Below are 22,028 nucleotides of genomic sequence, written 5' to 3' on the forward strand. Positions count from 1 at the left end.
TATGCTAGTAGCATGGAGACAGAGGAATTTCTTGTTCCTATTCTTTATTTTAGCCAGGGGTTTTCAGATTGGTTCTGTCTGCCTGCAGGTGCTTCCTGTCTGTTCCAGCTCCTTTTACCTAGCTCCCTTTTAAACCTTAGATTCAATAAACAGTGTAACCATTACTCATCAGAGCTGTCCCAGATTCCAAAATCTGGGATCTGACTAGCTCCTTTTTTTTTTTTTTTTTTTTAACCTAAGAGCCCTAAGTTTTCTAGATCAGGTCTTTTTCCTGCGACTGAGACAGTCCTTTTTTATTTTACTATTCTGTAAGGGGACAACTCTTTCTCTTCTGAGAGAATCAAAAAATCATCCTTGGGATATGACATCTCAAAGAAGCACCTCTGTTAATTCCTGCCATGTCTGTCTTAAAACAAATCTTCTAGTTTTCTTGGAGCCCATCTGCTTTTTATTTCACTGAGAGTGTGCCTCTAATTCTACAAGCCCTAGTGTTCAGAGTTGAATTTTTTCCCTTTTAGTGACTTTCTTATGCCCCCTTGTCTTCTTTTTCCACTTTCCTGAATAGACATCCCTTATTTCTCTGGACTGAGTTGATTGTCTAAGGGCATATAAGACATGATTATTTGGGGTAGTAATTCCCATGAATTTATTCAGGTATATTTTATTGTCCCCATATACTAAAACATTAGAATTCTTAGAAAAAAATATTAAAGTATATGTGTGAGGGATGTGTACTTAAACTGCTCTCAGATATGAATTTGTATATATTTGGGATAGACCAGTACAGTCAGTAACCTCTAGGGTTAATACATTTCTCTAATTTTTACCTAATATTATGGGCTTAGGAGCAGGGAGTCAGCACTTCCTGTTTCTGAGTTAACCCCTGTTTGGAAACTACTAATTTTTATAAGTAGGTCATTGAGTCAGTCTGTTCTTACTTGGAATCTCTTACTACTTGGAGTTTCTATTTTATTTTCAGCTTCAACTAAGCTTTTATAATGGGGCAAGCCTAGAATGCCTCCTACCCAGAGTCTTGACTTTTAATAAAGATCTAACCACAATATTTAACCAAGTGTTTGTACACAGAACTCATGACCAGAGTGATTGTCTCCCATATGAACCTCTGATTTGACCCTCTGGCTCTAATAGGCCTTAAACTTCTTTTTATTTATTCTTTTGTTGTATTTGGCTTCTCTAATACCAAGAATTTTCAACTGTCAATTCCAAGGAGTATAGTTTTCCACATTTCATTGTTTCTGAAATTGCAGTGTATATTATAAGTGTTGGATACATTTGATCTGGCAGGGTTTCTTTCCTTCCCCAAAAGCTGTTAATTGAATCTTTGGATGCACCTTATATTTGTGAAAATATTTACGTCTGTTTGCACCTTCTTCTATAGTAAAACATGATGATTTGGACATAGTTTGTTGCCAAGGGCCCCAGTTTGGTCTTGACCTTCAAATTCACATCTGTTCTCATCTTTCTACAGTAGCAACTGCCAGATATACTGTCTTCCATCTGGAAGAAACCTCAATTGTTTATCAGTAGGCTTGTCCTGCTGAGAATATGGTGGCTATTACAAACTGTTCTTTTTTTTTTTTTTTTTTTTTGAAGTAACTGTTTGGTTAAATACCCTTTTAGCAGGAACTGGAGAACTGGAATAAATTGAACAAACTATTAAATACCTAGTTCAGTGGAGGCACAATAAGGAAAACAAAGAAGGATAAAACAGTCTGTGTGTGTAGCCAGGAGGGCTTTACCTCTTCTGAATCTGTAATTTTTTCAAACACCTTTAAGGAAAAAATACTCTAAGAATTCACTGAAACTGTGTCTCTAGTATAGCAGTTGCAGGGTGGTGAGGGGAAGTATGATGTCTCTTTGAGGAAGTGAGCTTTTGGTTAATAATGGAATTCCTGTGCTTTACCCAAAAATGTAGACTTTGCCCCTGTCATCAAGAAATTATTTGGGCGGGGTGGGGAATAAATTAGGAGTTTAGGTTTTTTGTGGGTTTTTTTGGCTGCATCGTGCAGCTTGCGGGATCTTAGTTCCCCGACCAAGGATCGAACCCATGCCCCCTGCAGTGGAAGCGTGGAGTCCTAACCACTGGACCACCAGGGAATTCCCAGGAGTTTAGGATACACACTACTATATATAAAATAGATAAACAACAAGGACCTACTATATAGCACAGGGGACTATATTAAATATCTCATAATAACCTATAATGGAAAAGAATATGAAAAAGTATTTATATATATATATATAACTGAAACACTTTCCTGTATATGTGAAACTAACACAGTATTGTAAATCAAGTATACCTCAATAAAAAAAAAAAGAAAGCAAAAAACATTATTTGCCATCTTGTTGGAGTTGTAAATTCTACTCTTAAACTAGATTCATGGAAATTTTTTATAGCATTACGATTTATGGGTTTTTTTTTTCCTTGAAAAATACTGTCTAGGAAATCATGGAAAGGTAAAAGGAGGAAAGAATCACTGCCTCTGCCTCCTTGCTTGTTTGTTACTACCTAAAAGAAATTCTGTACTACTTATTTGTTGTTGTTTTTGGTCAGCATTGAGTTACAGCTGCAGGAACTAGGCCCTGTCATTCGTAGCAGTGTCTACTCCCACCTTGAAGCTTTTGTGCCATGCAATAAAGAAACACTGGTAAAACGTCTAAAGAAGTTACATCTCAATGTCCAGGTAAGAGGAGGAACAATAATACCTGCATCTGGGGTTTTATAACCTGAAAGGAGACTGATTTCTGTTTGCTGCTTTTGCATACTAATTGCTTTATAGTTGTATTGTACATGTTTAGTAACCATAGGATGTTCTTTAGTAACCATAGCATGTTGGATCCCCTGGGAAAAAATTGCTTTTCATCAATTGAGAGGTTTAGACGAGACATAATGTTTTCTAGTGCTCCTTGGACTAGGTAAATTAACCTCAGTTCCACAACTGACACAACTTTGCCCTCAACAACTAATCTGACATACGTATAATTCAATTTTCTTATTCCTGAAGTGGACCTATACAGATATGCTCACACTGACATGAAGACCAATGGAAAGAATCACAGGGTTGCACGTAAACTTAAAGATTACTTAAAGATTATCTAGTGTAATCAATCATTCATGTTTTGCTAGATTCTTCTCGACTACAGTGCCTCTAAGTAATTGTGCAAGTTTGCTTCCAGTGATCAGAAACTTATTTCATTACAATATCAGGAAGTTCTTGCATATGTTGAGTCAAATCCAAGTGCTTTCCATCCCGTTGGTCCTAATTCTCCTTTTGCGTTTATTCACAAATTATGTCCCCTTCTTTACTTCATGTAAAATGGGCTTCAGTACCTTCACTGTCCTGATTACTCTTCCTTTAATGCCTTTAATGATTTGACTATGTATTTTTAAAATATTTACAACTTGCAAGTTATAGAAAAAATAACTTGGATGCAGTTTAAGATAAAAAAAGAACACTTTGTTTCTATGAATAGAGGTATTTCCTGGAATTAAGGGCAAGAATGCAACCAGGAAGGAATGGGAACTGATAATCTGAATTAACTCTGTTTCTCTTTACCTCTCTCGCCCTATCTCACTTTTATCCTTTTATGTGCATCTGCAGATAAGTTTTCTTTATTTCCAAGGTTTTATATTACAGAAAAGCTACACACAGAGATTGACTGTAGATTTCTCATCCCAATCCATATTCTTGGGGTGAAAACTCTGGTTGTATTATTTGAGTCAGTCTAAACTTTTCTGGTCGGGGGGTTAGAATCACAAAGCACAGCATGGTACAAATAGGGGACTGAGTGTGGTGCTCTGGATCACTGCAGTGGGTGTGATCTGACAGGCATAGAATTCTTTGCTATAGGTGCTGTACTTCTATTAATAAAATAGTTCTTTTGAATTGAGAAACTGTAGTTCTTTCTCACTTCAAAGCAGGTTAATGAACAAATGAAATTTATTTGAGGTCTCAGATTTTGTGCCTATGCCTAGACATTGACTATGGAATGTTGGCTATGGAAGAGAGACATTTATCTAACCCTTACATTTCTTTATATGGTATAATCATGTACCTTTGTATCCCTAAACATTATATTGTTTGGTTTGACATGTTTTTGAGCTTCATATAAATGGAGTAATAGTGTCTGTTTTCTTATGCAGCTTGCTTTTTTACACTCACCATTATGCATCTCAGATTTATCTGTCTTTACATGTAGGGGAACTCCATTTTTACTGCTGTGTGTACAGTGTTCCATTGTATGAATATATCTCAGTTATTTATTTTACTGTTGATGTATATTTGGATTGTTCCCAGGCAGATAGTCTCAGCTATGTAATTCTTAAGATGAGATCACCCAGAAACCATGATACTGGATCTTCCATTTTTTAAAATGGGATTTTATAGCAGACACTGTCATATGTGCAATAATATTTATTAATTGATATGCGTGAAATAAGTAAAATGCTTGTTAGTAATATTTGTATTTTGTTTTTATTAATAAAATTGTTATTAATAAAATAAAATGTTTTAATTTGTAAAACACACCTGCCATAACATGATAATTGCATTCCTAAAAATCTTCTCCTTACCCAAAATCACATTTTAAACACAGTTGTGTCAGTAAGAAAAGCAAAGTCTAATATTTCTGCACCTATGACAGTAATAAGAGTATGTTCTAAATAGCTACATATATATTTTGTTACTTGCAAGATGAAATAAATAAATTGATTAAAGCTGTCAGATACAAACCTACTTTTCTTTTTGCCCTGAACCGACATGAATAAGAGTCTCCCATTTTCCTCTTTCACTTTGGCCTTGACCTTGCATTTTTGCTTACAACTTAAGTCACAGTTACTAACAATACACAAGAAAACAGGATGCCAACATTCTGCTGGTAGTCACCAAACCAAACTGTGCATTCCAGTCCTCCAGAGCAGGATCTCTTCTTGTGGTACTAGTTCCCCATCATAATGGGGATTAACTGGTAGTAGTTTGCACAGTGTAGATTTTGTTCTCTATTTAATCATTTTATTACAGTTAAAGTGTCCATATAATTTACTGGAGTATTTTTAAGAGTGTAATTGAGCACTATTAATAATTATGCTGAGGCAACAGGCAAAAACTGGGACTCTGCTTGGCTCTCTGGGAAGTAGGGTTATCCTAATTTTATTATATACAGTGTGCATTGTGAAAAGTCAGCATTTTAGAAGAAATGTCCGTATTTGAATATGCTGACATTTCAAATGTGTGATCAATATCTAAAACCCAAATTTCATCTTTTGAGAATCTGCTTGCAAAATAAGTTTTGTAAATATGTTTGAAAAAACTTTCAGTGTTTTTTTTTCCTCAGGATGATCGTTTAAGAGAACCTCTGCAAAAACTGAAACTGGCTGTTAGCAATGTCATGCCTGAACAGCTATTTAAATACCAGGAGGACTGCCAGGCTCGTAATCAAGCTAAGTGTGCCAAGTATGTACCTCTTCTATTTGGACTGGCTTTTGCATTTGAGAAATACTTGTAGCTGTTAGAGATTGGTCTTAAGTGGACTTCATCACCAAGTAGAAATCCATATAAACCACTGAAGTGGTATAATTGAATATATTTTCTAAATGGCAAGTCACTTCCCACTCAACTGCTTTGGTGTGAAAGGCAAAAGGTCTTTTGATTTAGTGTATGATGTGATCAAAGCTAGAGCTGACCCTGGTCAGACATTTCACATGTTGACCTACTTGATTGGTTGAAGTTGGATACAAAAGATAAGTGTTCATGCCTTTATATTAGAGTTTGAAGACCTTATTTACCAGAGCTCTTTATAATGCACTTCAAAGTATTATGTGGAAAGGTAGACTCCTCATTTACCCTATCTTTTGAGTCAACATTCAATTAAGCAATTCAACAAGTATCTAAGGAGCATATTATAGGCAGTGTTGGGTTGAAACTTTGCTTCATAAAATGGTTTTCATTTTTAGGTTTCAAACAGATGAAGAACGAGAAAAAAATGGATCTGAGGAAGATGATGATGAGAAACCAGGGAAACGTGTCATAGGACCAAGGAAGAAATTCCACTGGGATGACACCATTAGGTAAGATTTAACCAAAACCTTCACTTTTAACCAAATAGATGATGCAGAAGTAAGGTTTCTCATAAAAAGAATCGATAGTAAATGGAAGACTAGATAGAAGCAACCAAAAGTTAGTGTGTAGGAAAAATTTTTCAAGAGAAAATCAATTTGGTTCTAATATCCTTAGAGTTCTATCACTTTTATTTACATATAGTACTTTTTATAAGTTAATCTTATTATTGAGTAAGTCATACTGGTTTCAGAGATGCAGTACTAAATATATTTATATAACCAGTCATCTTTCTTACCAGTATTTCTGTACTCCAAGTGGAGGGTTTAGTTGTAGGACTATCCCTTTTAATCTTTGGTGCCTGGATTAAAGGTATCAAAGGAAATTATCTCATATTGGGAATTTGGCTATAGTACACTGAATGATATATGTTAGAAATCATCTATCTTCATGTCATCTTCTGAATTCTTCAGGTAATAGTCTTTATTATTGCTATCAGATTTGTGTGCTTTTAAAAAATCTGTTTCAAGCTTAATTTTCTACAATTTTGCAGTCAGATTTATATATAAATATATATTTTTAATCTGTTTAGAACTTTGTTATGTAACCTTGTTGAGATCAAATTGGGATGCTATGAGTTAGAGCCAAATAAAAGCCAGTCTGCTGAGGATTATCTTAAATCCTTTATGGAGACAGAGGTGAAACCATTGTGGCCTAAGGGCTGGATGCAGGCAAGGTAAGAAATATGACATCCTAGATTTTATTTTACTTTTTTATTGCTGTTATTAAAGACATATATACACACATATGACATTCATTTTCCTAAGAACCTAGTGTGTTTAACATTCTTTACAGTCATCTCAGATGATGTCTGCTTTGAAAGCTTCACTCACTTAAAAGACAAAACAATTAGTCACATGGACATAGAGATACACATAAAGGTGATTTTTTTTTTTTTAACCGACCACTTTTTCTTTTTTGCACGTGAATTTCCTAATAAGAGAAAAGGGGAGGGGGGAAGAAGGTTTTGAACTTTGGAAGGGGAACTTTATATGGGTATCATGAAGATAAGTAACTGAGTACAAGATTTAGAGTGTAGAAAAAGAGGCACAGCCTTAGTGCTATTGAAAATAGTCAATGTAGAGTGGTATCTCTAAAACTAAGTGTAGCCCAGTTTAAAGAGTTAAGAATGTTAAAATTAATAGACTTGGCTGTCTCAACCTGTCATCCTAAAGTATTCATCTTAAATCCGCAGAAATTTGTTACAAGATTTAAATAAAGAGGTAATATAACATTTTCCATAAAATAGTTTATTGAATTTACTGTACCATTATAAGTCTTTATTTGGTTAAAAAAAAAAAGCAAGTAGTAGCCTATTGAATATTAAATGATTAAAATGACAAAGTGATTATCATGTTATTATCTGCTGTGGAAAAATAATTGTGTCCTTTTAATTTTTCCAGAATGCTTTTTAAGGAAAGTCGGAGTGTACATAATCATCTTACTTCTGCTCCGTGAGTAAATGCAGACTCCAGATTTCTTCACTTATATTTATTCACATTATGATATTTAGTAAACAAAAATATCATTTATTAAATGCTAGGTAAAATAGAACTTAAACATACATTTATACAATCTCTGTCTTACCACTGCTTTTTTGTTTTTAAAAATCGTTTAAACTGTGGACTCTGTAGACCTCAGGACACATTTATCTATTAAAGAACTTCTCAGGCTAGTCTCTAAAAACTTGAATCCTTAATGTAACATATTGGCCTGAGATCTGGTAGTGAGAAGCCATGTAAACAGGAAGGCTCTGGTGGTTTCCGTTGTTCCTGGACGATCTGCCCTCCCGTTGTTTCGTATACTTTTTCTTTCCCTCTTAATGACCATCTACAAAGGTAATCTGTTAGCCTCATGCTTTTCAAGACAGTTCTGTATATATCCTACCTAGCCTTGCCTTGCAGTGTTTTATTCTACAAAATTAACATACTCTTCATGTCCTTCCCTCTGTCCAAAACTGAATCTTTCATTAATGATGTATTGATAATTAATAAAGAAGAGTCTCTAGTAAAAAGGCAAGTTTTTTCTGTGGTTACATTTTTGGGTGAATACTGGTTAATTTGACAAGGATTTTATTTTTACCTACAACTTAAGGCTACTTCTCTATTGCCTAGAAGTGTAGTGTTAAGGGTTAATAAAATATAAACTTAGCAAGTCACTGAGAATTTACTGAGCACTCTAGTTCAGTATTCCACTAAGAGATCTGGTTAACATCTGGGTAATGTTACAAAATTCCCCCTTTCCTTGTATACAGTTGTAGTAGGTGGAATTTTTTACAGCTTTTAGGAAGGACACTTTGTTAGTATACCATCAGAGATGTATTGAGTTGGTGTGGTTTTCAGATCTTGCTACTCTTGTTGTTTTGGGTATAAATTTGGAGTAGTTTGGTTTCATACATTATAGGTTTACTTTGTTGCAGGTGGTTTAGATATCCCAGGGTGGGGGGTATGTATATTTTTTATGCCTTTATATGTATTTGTGTCAATAATATTTCAGGCCTTTAATTTCCCTATAGTTCTAAAATCACGTTACAATTCAAGTATAAATAATTCATTCCTTTAATTCTAAAGCAAGTGTTTACATAGATCCTTTACCTCAGTTTTTATTTTTTTCTTTTTTAGTAGCCTCATTATTATGGCTAACTTTGCGTTTCATTTTGTATCAGAAAGTAGGAATCTGTGTGATAATATGGGCCTGAAAGTCATGAATATTACTGTTGCCTTAACGAAGTTGTAGATTGTAATCAAGATACTTGTTAATTTAATTGATGGCATCTTAACTTAGTGAAGTCGAAATATTCTGACATGTGAGGTATTTTAGCTTTTCAACCCTTTTTTAATCTTCAAACGTTTTCCACACTAGTTCCCAAAGGTTCCAAGGATCCATGGTATTTTTTTTTTTTTTTTTTTTTTTTTTTTTTTTTTTTTGCGGTACGCGGGCCTCTCACTGTTGTGGCCTCTCCCGTTGCGGAGCACAGGCTCCGGACGCACAGGCTCAGCGGCCATGGCTCACGGGCCCAGCCGCTCCACGGCATGTGGGATCTTCCCGGACCGGGGCACGAACCCATGTCCCCTGCATCAGCAGGCGGACTCTCAACCACTGTGCCACCAGGGAAGCCCGATCCATGGTATTTTTTATTGCCTTTTTTCTGTCATTTTGAAATTTTTCATCTAAATTATTATGTTAAAAATAATTTTCTTTAAAAACTTGAGGATTTTTTTGTTTTGTTTTTTAAATAGTATCTCATTTACAACCTCTTAGCATGTTTTAATTTGAGCTTAAAGTTCCTTGAAGCTCTTATTCTATAAATAATTACAAATTCTTACCAGTTCTTTGAAATAAGTCTCCTTAGGCAGCTTTGTTAGCCTGTTTTGAGTTATTTTATTTTATTTTTTTGAGTATTTACATTTAATTTTTTAAAAAACTTTATCATCTACATTTCACATTTTACTAATGGTTTGGCCTTTATTCTAGTTAATTGAAATTGGGGAACATGTTGCTGTATATTCACATATAAACTGAGCACTTATATAACTTATATATAGTTCCTTCAGAGAACTTCCCAAATAGAAGAAATTATTTACCCATATAATTACAAGATTATGTGTTACAATTTCCTAATGAGTGACTTAACTGCCCCTGAAATGGCCTCCTTTTTAATCTTTTCTCTTAGGGCAAAGAAAAAGGTGATTCCTGCACCTAAACCCAAAGTGAAGGTAAGTATTGAACCAAATCTTTAATTAGTGATAATTGGTGACTGTTGAAATACATCCTTATGATGAAAAGGTTATATGGTATTTCACATGTATTTTAGGTACCATACTCTTAAGATGGGTGTTTTCAAACATTGTAAAAATCCTAGAACCATTGTATTTGGGAGAAGAGATGACTTTGTGGCAGTGGGAAATTTATATACATTAGTTAAATTGTAAGGCTTATTACTACTTAGAAATGTTGAATAAAATATGACAAATATCTCTCAGAAGCATCGCTGAGATTGCAAATATAAATATATAAGAGAAATTCCTAAGGCTCAAAACAAAGAAGAAGCTGCCAGAATGTTAATCTGTCACTGAAACTTTAGTTGCCTTTAGGTGCATTTGCTGATTTCCATCACCTTCTCAGAGCACAGCAGATAAGATTTTCTTAGACTTAAATAGGTTGGGAATTGGAATGAAACTCTCCATGAACCTGGGACTCTCAAAGGATAACATTTTTAGTAAAAGAAAGAACTGGAAAAGAAATCCATTCACCAGCGGAAAGACTAAGAAATTTGTGTATCTTGGCCTGGGTTCTGGATTAGGGGAAGAAAGTCCTCCCTGAAATTTTTCTCTGGATTGGGAGTTTAATTTACACAACCTGCATGATCTGGGAAAACCTCAAGCTAAGAAAATAACTTAAAGTTGTTAGATTAGTATTAACCCAGGGCACTGGCAAATCACATTCACTCTTTGATAATGTACCTTCATCCCAGGCCTCAAAGGCTTATCACATATATACTGTGTCAGACATGAGTTTACAATCTGAAAATACAGAATACGTGAGGAAATAAGTTACTGTGAGTGAGTCAGCGGAAACAGCCAACAGAATTAGACCCCTAAGAAGGGCAAATGATGGATTTATTAGATTTAGAACATAAAGTAACTTAAGTTTTTTAATATTTAAAAAAGTAGAAGGGGGGACAAAAAATATCCAATCAAAGTAGACAAAGCAGAGTTGAACCAAGCATAACCTCTAGAAGTGAAAGCTATAATCATTTGAAATTAAAATTGTAATGAAAGCCCACAACTTGTAGGTTTTAGACTTTTCCCATAGCCTTCATCTCTTTGAATAGAGTTTCTTTGCTTGTGAGGTTAGGGCCAGAAGGTCAATATTTGCTACTCCATGGTCTTCTTAATTTATCGTATTAGAGGCTCTTTGAATGCAGATTAAATAGTCTTCTTTTTCTTAGTTAACCTGCTTTGTCTTCTAATCCAAATAATATGGAGCCAGTATTTCATTAAATCTATTGAGTTCATGCTTTGTTTTGACATTTGACTTTATTTTTAAACTCCTAATACCCACCGTAAAGTGTTGGTTAAATTTTGATACATCTATTTAAACATATAATTTACCAGAATTCTAATAATGGGTGTGCTGGGATGGTACAGGGGAATTATCTGTTTTGTTCCTTTCTTCGTGATTAAATTACCCTTTCCTTTTCCCCAAATGGAAAAACTGTATTGCGGATATGGTTTTTTCCTGCCCTGCTGACCCTTAAATACCTATTTCAGTTATAAAGGTAATATAAGGAAATGCTTACAGGAGAAAATGCAAACAATACAGAAAAGTAAGAAGGAGGAAAGTAAAAGTATCCAGAAATTTCTTCTCACATAGAATAAAAAGCTCCTAACTTTCTGGTACACATCTGCCCTCCCTTCTTCTGGCTCTCTGTCCCTGCCTCCCCTCCTTCTTTCCTTCCACCCATTCATCCATCCATCTAACCATCTATCCATCTGCCCATCCAGTCATTTATTTATCCAGATTGAATCAACATTTTATATAAATGGAATAACCTGCTTTTTCGGCTCAAATATATATCCTGAACAATTTACCAATGTAAATCTACACAGTACTCTCTTGGCTGGATTTACTGTTATTTTTGTAAAGAAAAAAATATTAAAGAAAAATTAATAAAGAAAGTTACTTAAAATGGCAGTTTTATACTGGTAACAGTCCCAATATTATTTTGACACACTCCCCCACTCTCAGTTTCTGTACTTTTTATAGTAATGCAGCTTTCACTGATCATGTAATTGGATGGCATGTCAGTGCAGTCATGTCTCATCTGCATTAGCTGTTCATCTTAGCAGACAATTCTGACCTGAATGTAGTTACGCTACAGACTTCTAAAAGGTATTGAGGTGTTCAATCACGGCTTTTTAGAATAGACGTTTAGAGAAATTGTGAAGAAAGAGTGTAGTGGCATTCTTAACAGAAATAAGAATTTATTATTCTTATTTACTGTAATGCCTTAGAAAGTAGGTGGTAAAGACCCTTTCTCTCCATGCTTACCCCACTGTAGTTAGAGTAAGTGCTCTCATGGCGCAAATTAATGTATAGTATAAGGGTTTAGGTTTATTTGGATTTGTCTGTTTTTAGGAAACTAATTGAAGAAACTTTGAAAAGATTTTTATGTAGTTTTGTTTCTTCTTAATCTTAAATATAAAATGAGTCATGTACTTCATATTTTTCTTAAGAGAAAGATACTTTTTAAATTCTTTTGCTCTTTGAATATTTTAAACTGTGCCCTAATTCTCATATCTCTTCCTTGAATTTTAAGGAAGTTAATTTTTTTTGATGAAACAGAAAATATTCTCTCTTAGGTATTCCAAGTTTTAATTCCTAATACTCTTGCTTTCTTAGCATAGTGCCTTGCTCATAGTGAATATATGTGGAATAAATTACAAATGACTTCTACCATAATGAATAGAAAAGGTAATTTAAGTGTGCTTGAATTGAATCTTCTGCCAGTTTGATGTATCAGTTTCTCTATGCACTGCCTATGGGTAGCTGTAGGACAGGCATACAAAGAGGCCGAAATGCAAGGAAGCAGAGTGAGGGCCAGTATCGTAGCAAACCATACTATACGAGATGGGTAGAATCTTTTTTTATATATAATTAACTTATTTTTATTGTATATTTTTTTAATTTTTGGCTGCGTTGGGTCTTTTTTGCTGTGCGCGGGCTTTCTCTAGTTGCGGCGAGCGGGGGCTACTCTTCGTTGCGGTGCACAGGCTTCTCACTGCGGTGGCTTCTCTTGTTGCGGAGCACGGGCTGTAGGCTTGCGGGCTTCAGTAGTTGTGGCACACGGGCTCAGTAGTTGTGGCTCGTGGGCTCTAGAGCGCAGCCTCAGGAGTTGTGGCTCACGGACTTAGTTGCTCCCTGGCATGTGGGATCCTTCCAGACCAGGGCTCAAACGCATGTCCCCTACATTGGCAGGCAGATTCCTAACCACTGCGCCCCAGGGAAGTCCCTGGGTAGAATCTTAAGATAAAGGCAGAGGGACTTCCCTGGCAGTCCAGCAGTTAAGACTCTGCACTTCTACCGCAGGGGGCTCGGGATCAATCCCTGGTTGAGGAACTAAGATCCTGCATGCTGCACGGTGTGGCCAAAAAATTTAAAAAATACAAATAAAAAAGATAAAGGCAGAAGTTCTCCTAGATATAAGGAAGATAAAAAGAGAATAGTCTCTGAACAAATGGATTCGGAATAGTATCTGAAGATCTGATAGAGGTGGGTGAGGGGAGAGGAGGTTTCATTAGTAATAGACCTAGTATATGAATGTTCCTTTGGCTTGGTTTTAAGCCTTCTTAGAATGGCTTACTAAGATGTGGCAGCTGTGTGCAATACATCAGATACTTTGGCTTTTGAGGACAGTTCAGTTAGGAGCTCTACCCTCTGGAAAATTACTTTGGTTTTTACAGTCTCTAAAGAAGATTTCTAGTAGAATTTTAATTATGAGAATTCCTTTGTCCTTTAAAATCTAATACTTTGTAATTTTTGATTAATCGTTTTTGTTTTTCCAACATAATGCTGTTTATGCCAGGAGTGTAGTCCAAAAAAGGACCAGAAAACTCCTGCATCCTTGGTGGCTTCAGTTGGTGGCCCTTCAACGAGCTCTAGCACATCTGCTGTGGCCTCCACCAGTTCTAGCTCTACACCAGCCCAGGAGACGATCTGCCTTGATGACTCACTAGATGAAGAACTTTCTTTTCATCCACCTGCACTGGATCTTGTTTCTGAAGCTTTAGCTGTTATCAACAACGGGAACAAGGGCCCTCCAGCTGGCTCAAGGATAAGTATGCCAACTGCAAAACCTCGTCCAGGACTGAGAGAGGAAAAATTAGCAAGTATCATGAGTAAACTGCCACTGGCTACTCCCAAAAAACTAGATTCTACTCAGACCACACATTCATCAAGTCTTATTGCTGGCCACACAGGGCCAGTACCAAAGAAACCCCAGGATTTAGCTCATACTGGCATCTCTTCAGGCCTTATTGCTGGTTCTTCAATTCAGAACCCTAAAGTTTCCTTAGAACCTTTGCCAGCCAGGCTACTTCAACAAGGACTACAGAGGTCAAGCCAGATTCACGCTTCTTCCTCTTCACAGACCCACGTCTCCTCTTCTTCCCAAGCCCAAGTTGCTGCCTCCTCTCATGCTCTGGGAACATCAGAGGCCCAAGATGCTTCTTCGTTAACACAAGTAACAAAGGTGCACCAGCATTCAGCTGTCCAACAGAACTATGTGTCTCCATTACAAGCAACTATTAGTAAATCACAGACCAATCCAGTGGTGAAATTAAGTAATAATCCCCAACTTTCCTGTTCATCCCCACTTATTAAGTCTTCAGATAAGCCACTTATGTACCGCCTTCCCTTATCTACTCCCCAACCTGGAAATGGTTCTCAAGGGTCCCACTCCCTGGTTTCTAGGACAGTACCTAGCACCACTACCTCCAGTAACTATTTAGCCAAGGCGATGGTGTCACAAATCTCCACGCAGGGTTTCAAATCTCCCTTCTCAATGGCTGCATCCCCAAAACTTGCCGCATCTCCGAAACCTGCCACGTCTCCTAAACCCTTACCCTCACCTAAGCCTTCTGCCTCACCCAAGCCCTCTCAGTCAGCTAAGCCTTCAGTATCAACTAAACTTATTTCTAAATCCAACCCAACTCCCAAACCTACTGTATCCCCAAGTTCTTCCAGTCCAAATGCACTAGTGGCCCAGAGTAGCCACTCTAGCAGTAACAACCCATTCCATAAACAGCCCAGTGGAATAAACATCAGCAGACAGTCTCCCACCTTGAATTTATTGCCCTCTAATCGCACTTCAGGCCTTCCATCTACAAAAAATCTTCAGGCCCCTCCAAAGCTAACAAACTCATCATCCACTGGAACTGTCGGCAAGAATAGCTTGAGTGGAATTGCAATGAATGTACCGGCCAGCAGAGGTAGCAACCTTAACTCAAGCGGAGCTAATAGGACTAGTCTATCTGGGGGAACAGGAAGTGGAACACAGGGTGCTACTAAACCGTTGTCTACTCCACATAGACCATCCTCTGCCTCAGGGTCGTCAGTGGTAACAGCCAGTGTGCAGGTATGTATGTTAGATACATTCACGTGATAAAGTGTAAGATGGTGTAATTTCTCTTGTGAGTCAATTTAATGACTTTATTATAATATCAGTTGTTTATGATGACTTCTAACTTATGGATGTTGACATCACAGTGATGGAGACACCTGGGAATGAAATTTTTGTTGGGATGTGGATTTTTTTTATTACATGCTTACTTTCAAAATTTTTAAAAAACACAAATAAAATGCATATTTAAAACTGTACCTTACCAAAGTCCAGAACAAATTAGTCACTTATGATTTTAACATACCTTCACATGTCTCTTCTTTTCCCCATCCTAGTCCCCTTTCTCCTGCCAACTTTCATAATTTTTTTTTTTGCGGTACGCGGGCCTCTCACTGCTGTGGCCTCTCCTGTTGCGGAGCACAGGCTCCGGACGCGCAGGCTCAGCAGCCATGGCTCACGGGCCCAGCCGCTCCGTGGCATGTGGGATCTTCCCGGACCGGGGCACGAACCCGCGTCCCCTGCATCGGCAGGTGGACTCTCAACCACTGCGCCACCAGGGAAGCCCCATAATTCTTTATTTAATAAAATTTAGACATATTATTTTTTCCTCTAACCATTTGTCTTTCGAATAAAATTTTTATTTTGCACAAATTTTACAGTTATTCATATATAATTCTCTGTCAAGTTAGTGTCAGTAATCCATTTATACCACACTTTCCCCATTTGTGAGTTTTTAATTTAAGTTTATCTCTCATTTAGCAGGAGTACCTAATTCAAGGAATCTTTTCAAAAAGGCTAATGTGAAAGCTGTTTTACTTCAGCTCTTGCATACCTGATAATTTCTGTGCTGCCACACTTGAGTTGATAAAGACTTCTTGGGTCACTAAATGTCTCACTCCAAGTTTTGTAAATAGTGCTCCACTGACCCTTACTTACTAATTAAGGTTATAAAAAAGTATGAGGCAATTCTGACTTTTTGTTCCCTTATAAGTAATGGGTTTTCTCTGCCTAAATGCTAATCGCATTTTCTCTTATTTCTTGAAAATCAAGTGTTCCCAGATAATGGCCAGGTTTATCTAGTTTTCGTTAATTGTGTACCTAGAAAAATGGTAACATCTTTCAATCTCAGACCTGCCCATTTTTTCAGCTCAAGAATATTTTGTTCTATTACAGGTCTGATTATGTTTTCTGATCCATTCGCCTAGGTTTTTTGAGAACTCTTTATCACTCATATATTCCATCTTTCTGCCTTTCATATCATCTTCTCTGTTATTGTTTTCATCTATCTGCCACTTCTTTGTATTCTGAGGCTTTCTCAAATTTGTCCTTCACTTTACTGATTTGGTTTCTTTAACTTTTTTTTCCCTTCCCCTGAAACATAATCCATGTTCACAATAGGTAAAATTCAGAAAAAAAGAAAATAAAAGCCACCCATCATCCCACCAGTGTTGATATTTTCCTGATAACTTTTTTAGACTCTTCAAGAAAGTGGATTTTACATAATATTCTGTTTCATAAGAAGCTTTAAAAAAATATAACATTTTATGATGTTATTTCTTAGATTCTCAGTTATTCTTTGAAAATATGACTTTTATTGATTTCTGAAATTCTGTTGTCTAAGAAAGTGCTCTAACTTTGTACTGCCTCTTATTTATGTGGAATAGCAACATCTAATGAAATATGTTTCCCCTTGGTGTTTGTAGAGGTTCTCTGCTATTCAGTACAAGCTAAGTGTTGGTATTCAATATACACTTAAAACCCAAATCATCACTCTGCCTTTACTAAAGTAGGCTTAGGAATGAATGAATTCTAGAATTCTAATATAGAACAAAATTCAGTTAACTGATACTTCATTAACTGAAATCTGGGATAAATAGATGTTTTATCTCTATGATTTTGCTTTTATCAGAAATAAGAAAAAAAAAACCGATTAGGGATTGTATGTTAAAGTTTAAGTTATAACTAAGGTCTAGGAGTTAGTCCACGTTCCTGTTTTATTATCTTTATTAAAATGTTGACTGTTTTTGAAATCAATCTTTAATTTGATCACAGGAATATGTGAGAGGATTATAACCGAAATGGCAGTTCCGTGCCCCAGATCCTCCTTCCTAGTGTCAGCTACTTTTAACTCTCTTAGCTTTTTCTCTTGTGTTTTTTAAAAATTGTGTTTTTAAAAAACAAGAATGAATGGAAGACTGTTTTATCTTTCAGCTTCTCATTGTGATAAATAAGGCTTTTAGCTCACTTATACCTTTCCCATTTTCTTCAAAGACTAAAATTACAACTTTTGGTTAAATCTGTGACTATGTAAAATATTGTCTCTGTTGAGCTAAGTGTCATTAACTGTGGTTTCAATGATAAATTTTGGACTTTTTTCCTGTAGTTAAAAATTGCTTTTTTTCCACTTGCTTTGTTTTCTTTGAATTTAAAGTTAAATCTCCCTCTATCTTTTGTCATCTCCAGAATCTATCAGTTCCTTTTTTTTTTTTTCTCCTGGAAACCTTCCTATATTTGATCATTTATCCCTGAAGAACAACTTGGTTTGTTGTTTACCAGTTGGTTTGTTGGCAAGGAAACTACATGGCAAAATTTGTGTTTCTAAAATATAACTACTTCCTCCCTGGTTTTCTTCCTCTCCTAAATGGCTTTATGATTTGGAGACCTTAGTGTTCGTGCCTTCATATTGGATCCTTTTTGTCTTTCTTATTGGTTTGACTGAGGAAAAGATCAGTAATTGAATAAGGTTATTTCTAACTTTTGGTCAACCTAAGATTCTTTTTTTTAACATAGCATCTCACTGAAATCTTACCAGCTACCTTGTGGCCTCTAGATCCTATCCTTCTAGCTGGCCAGCACTAAAAACAGATTTCCTATCTATGCCTATAAACTATTCCGCTCCTTTGTGAAAGACATCTTTAGCTGTTTGCAGATGTGAAAATGACAGGTCGTGAGGTTAACAAAAGTTAAAGTCTTTCTGGGTTCACATTATTATCTCCACCTGCTTTTTATTAACTTGCCACTCAAGGCTTTCCTGTTCTTTCTTGCCCTTCAGCTTATTGATTTTTCTGTGAATCCTGTCTTTGCCACTTTATAATTCCCAAAATAATTCACTAAGCAAATGTTTACTAAGTGTTTAATGTGTGCCAGGCACTCTTCTAGGTGCTGGGGAAATGGGGTGAATCAAGATCCCTCCTCTCATGGGGCGTATATTCTAGGTAGGAAGATAAGCAAAACACAAGTATTTAAAAATACTTTAAGTGCTATAAAAATAAAATAAAACAGTCATATGATAAAGTGTGATTGCTACTAACATGGATAAGGGAGATGGAGAAGGCCTCTTTGACGAGGCAACATTAGAGCTGAGAATTGCATGAGCAGGAGCCAGCCATTTGGAGAGAAGAGCGAACAGCCCAGGCAAGAGGGGGATGGTAGATGTGAAGACGCTGAGATAGGAAAGAGCCTGACGACGTGCAGGCCTGCATGGCTAGCCAGTAGGGAAGGATGGGGAGGTGCGGGGATCAAAGATCAACTCCAAACCATGTGATGGAGAACCTTGTGGGCTACAATAAGGGCTTGGGCTTTTACTTCTGTTCAGTGGGAAGCTGTTGGAGGGGAGTGGTATGGTCTGATTTATATTTCAGAAGATCACTTCTGGGTGTTGTAGAGAATGGGGGGCAGATGTACTCACCAAAATGAAACACGTCGTTAAAAGAAAAATGTAGTACCCACCACAGGAAGAGCAAGGTGCCCGTTCATATTTTCCCCTAGGAATGAAATGTGGAGGTCATGGAAAATATTTTTGATTATGGGGCATTATCCCGAACTATTTGCCTACTTCATGTTGACAGCTTCTCCTGTGTGCTTCCGGATGCTATCAACAGTGGGATATCCCACTTCTGAAAGGTCTCCACCTTCTATGAGAGAAAAACTTATAAATGCCCATATAACATTTAGATAATCTGGTGTTTCACTTTAGCTTTATAAACAAAAGTGGTTATGGAAGGTTTTTAAAAGTACAGAATGTTAGATAGTTATGGCATGGTGCCATTTTTTATTGCTAATACACGTTACTTAATTGTGGAAGTTGCCCTAATTTGCATTTGCTGTCAGTTTTAATGCTTCCATTAGCCTCCTCCAGAAAAGCATAGGAGAGTTCTCCTTATTAGCAGTGTTTCATGTTTCTCACTAGGGGGGCTCCGCTTGGGGCACATGGCCTTGGAGTGTGTTCCCCATATTATCCTGAGACTAAAATAGAATTACAATTAAAAAGAAGAAAGAACGCTTGTTAATTCTTAAATTGATGCTGGATCCTTTTTTTGCTTCAGAAGCATTGTTGTTTCTAACTTAGTAATTCTTAACTAAATCACCCATTTTGTATACCATGGTGGGCACAGTAGAGGGGAAAGACTGGCAGTAAGAAAAATAGTCAAGACCAAGCGTAAAGTGATAAAGATTTGTACTTAAGTGTGGGAGGAAGTTGGGATTAAAAAAAAAAAGATATCATGTTGACTGTGAGCTCATCTTGTTCTTCATTTCATGATGCTTAAAAACTAAGGTTTCAAGCCAGAGTGGTGGGAAGGAATGAAACTACTGATGCTAGCGTTTAACATATACGAGAAGGAAGTGATTGTAGCAGATAATGAGTTCAATTCTGGACATGCCAAGTTGGCGAGTGTTAGATATCCAAGTGGAATTCTTCACTAAACCGTTAGCTAAACAGGATTGAAACTGAGATGAGAGGTCAGAACTAAAGGTATAAATCTGAGAGATAAATAAAGGAGATAAGGGAAGGCTATTGGAGAACTAGTGGAAAAACCAGAATAGAAAGCTTTTGGAGGATGTTCTTCATTTTTTTTGTTCAGCAGTGGTGTGGACCATTAAGTGTATAAATATATGATGTAATGTGGCATTTTTGCATGGGAAAATCACCTACCTTGTTATCATACATTAACTAAGAAATAAAATGATTAGCCCTTAATTAATAATATTTACTGGTAGAAGTAATCAACATACAAAGTAAAACTGACCATAGCTAATGCTTGTTATTGATTAACAAATATACAGAGAATTCAGTTTTCTTGACCAAATTTAGAACTGTAAAGTTTTTTACCACAGAAATTTTGAGTTGATAAAATAAGGCTACAAAATTGCAGAAACTATGGTAGATAATGTCTGATACTGAGAAATTTTGATTATAATCTGTTGGTAAGTACACATAAAAAAAAGTCAAAATGGGAAAAAATTATTAAATTGCTTTATAGAAAAGTGTTCAAAGAATTAAATTAGCCTAATAGAGTATATTTAAGTAATTTGTCAATGAAAGCTCATCAGTGCTAGCATATTTCTAAACATAAACATGGCATCAAAGCCCAGGTCCAGGAGTGTCAAAACACTCCCTAATTTACCTTTTGCATTAGGAGTCTAAGTTCAAAAAAGTAGTGGAATTGGAAACCTCTTTCAGGGGTTAACGAAAGGCTAGATAATGTGGAAAAAGGAGGCTGTCATTCAGCAAGTTTGATAATAAAAGGAAGATACATAAGTCAGGATTTTGCTAGGAGTTAGGGAAGAGCCAGGAATAACAGCATGGTTGTAAAACAATGTAAGAGGACTCTGTATTTGCGAAGGCAGAGGAAATACGGAAAAGGTGCAGTACTTGACATTTGTCCCAGAAAGTTCTGCATGGGTGGGATTCATGGCATAGGTCAGGTGTTCAGCTTCTGAGGAAGAGGCAGGTAAGGCTAATGATGAGGAGGACACAGGATGGCTGTTATGATGAAAGTACAGGGTATCAAGTTGGGGGATCTGAGAGAGTTATAGTCTAGAACAACAGCTGCAGGGATTGTGTCAGAAAAGATTGTAAGACAAACAGTAGAATTACAGAGCATTTCCAGAGACCATATTGAAATTATATGGAATTAATTACCAGTGTCAGATCTAGGGGCTAAGAGCAAAAATGGAAATCTAAGGTTAGAAATGCGTTGATTAAGAGAGTGAATGGGTGTTAATATAGGCATTGCAGTAACAGTTAAGAAATCTAAACTGGTGATGAAGAACTGAGTAGAAGTATTTCCAAAGCCAGTACTGGTCACTCTTTGAAATGTAATTTATGCTTCAGTCTTCATTTCTGTCTCCCAAAGTTTCTGTTAGAGCAGATGTAAGACATAGTCTCGTGTCCATGAGGATATTAAGTAAAATAAATCAATTCAGGTTAAAGACTTGATTTCTTATGTATTTTGACCCCTGGTTTCTGCAGTCCACAGCAGGAGCATCATTATTGGCTAATGCCTCACCTCTGACTCTCATGACATCACCTTTGTCTGTAACAAATCAAAATGTGACTCCTTTTGGGATGCTGGGTGGCCTTGTTCCAGTGACCATGCCCTTCCAGTTTCCCTTGGAGCTACTTGGCTTTGGAACGGACACAGCTGGAGTGACAGCCACCTCGGGATCTACCTCAGCCGCTTTCCACCATAGCCTAACTCAGAGTAAGTGCGGCTCTTTTATTTACTTGGCTACCTAGTTTGATAGAACAGGAAACTTCACAAATTTATACTAATTGAGAGTAGTCCAGGTGGAGTTAGTGAAAATTATACAATTTTTAAAAAAGAAATGCAGTTTATTTCATCTATATATAATAAGTCAAATTACTGCACTCTGAAATTTTTTTATAGTTTAAGTGAACTGTCTATTCCACATTTCTATCTTAATGAAATTTATAAGAGGGAGTCAGATTTGCTGGGTTATTTGCATACACATTTATATTTATA

General features: G+C 36.4%; 1 protein-coding gene across 5 annotated transcripts in view; it reads left to right on the plus strand.

Annotated features, from left to right (window-relative positions):
- UBN2 (ubinuclein 2) overlaps nucleotides 1–22,028 on the plus strand; it is an 87,482-nt gene that overhangs the window by 41,579 nt on the left and 23,875 nt on the right. For 3 of the 5 annotated variants that reach the window (XM_060108549.1, XM_060108551.1, XM_060108550.1), the window contains 8 exons: nucleotides 2,576–2,705; nucleotides 5,356–5,474; nucleotides 5,975–6,088; nucleotides 6,670–6,813; nucleotides 7,541–7,591; nucleotides 9,811–9,853; nucleotides 13,726–15,276; nucleotides 21,515–21,746. In XM_060108549.1, coding sequence (XP_059964532.1) covers nucleotides 2,576–2,705; nucleotides 5,356–5,474; nucleotides 5,975–6,088; nucleotides 6,670–6,813; nucleotides 7,541–7,591; nucleotides 9,811–9,853; nucleotides 13,726–15,276; nucleotides 21,515–21,746 — 2,384 coding nt within the window. The remainder of the gene's footprint in view (nucleotides 1–2,575; nucleotides 2,706–5,355; nucleotides 5,475–5,974; nucleotides 6,089–6,669; nucleotides 6,814–7,540; nucleotides 7,592–9,810; nucleotides 9,854–13,725; nucleotides 15,277–21,514; nucleotides 21,747–22,028) is intronic. The other 2 variants (XM_060108553.1, XM_060108552.1) reach the window with 2 other exon arrangements.

Source organism: Mesoplodon densirostris, chromosome 9 (assembly GCF_025265405.1).
Source record: "Mesoplodon densirostris isolate mMesDen1 chromosome 9, mMesDen1 primary haplotype, whole genome shotgun sequence".
Classification (NCBI taxonomy): Eukaryota; Metazoa; Chordata; class Mammalia; order Artiodactyla; family Ziphiidae; genus Mesoplodon; species Mesoplodon densirostris.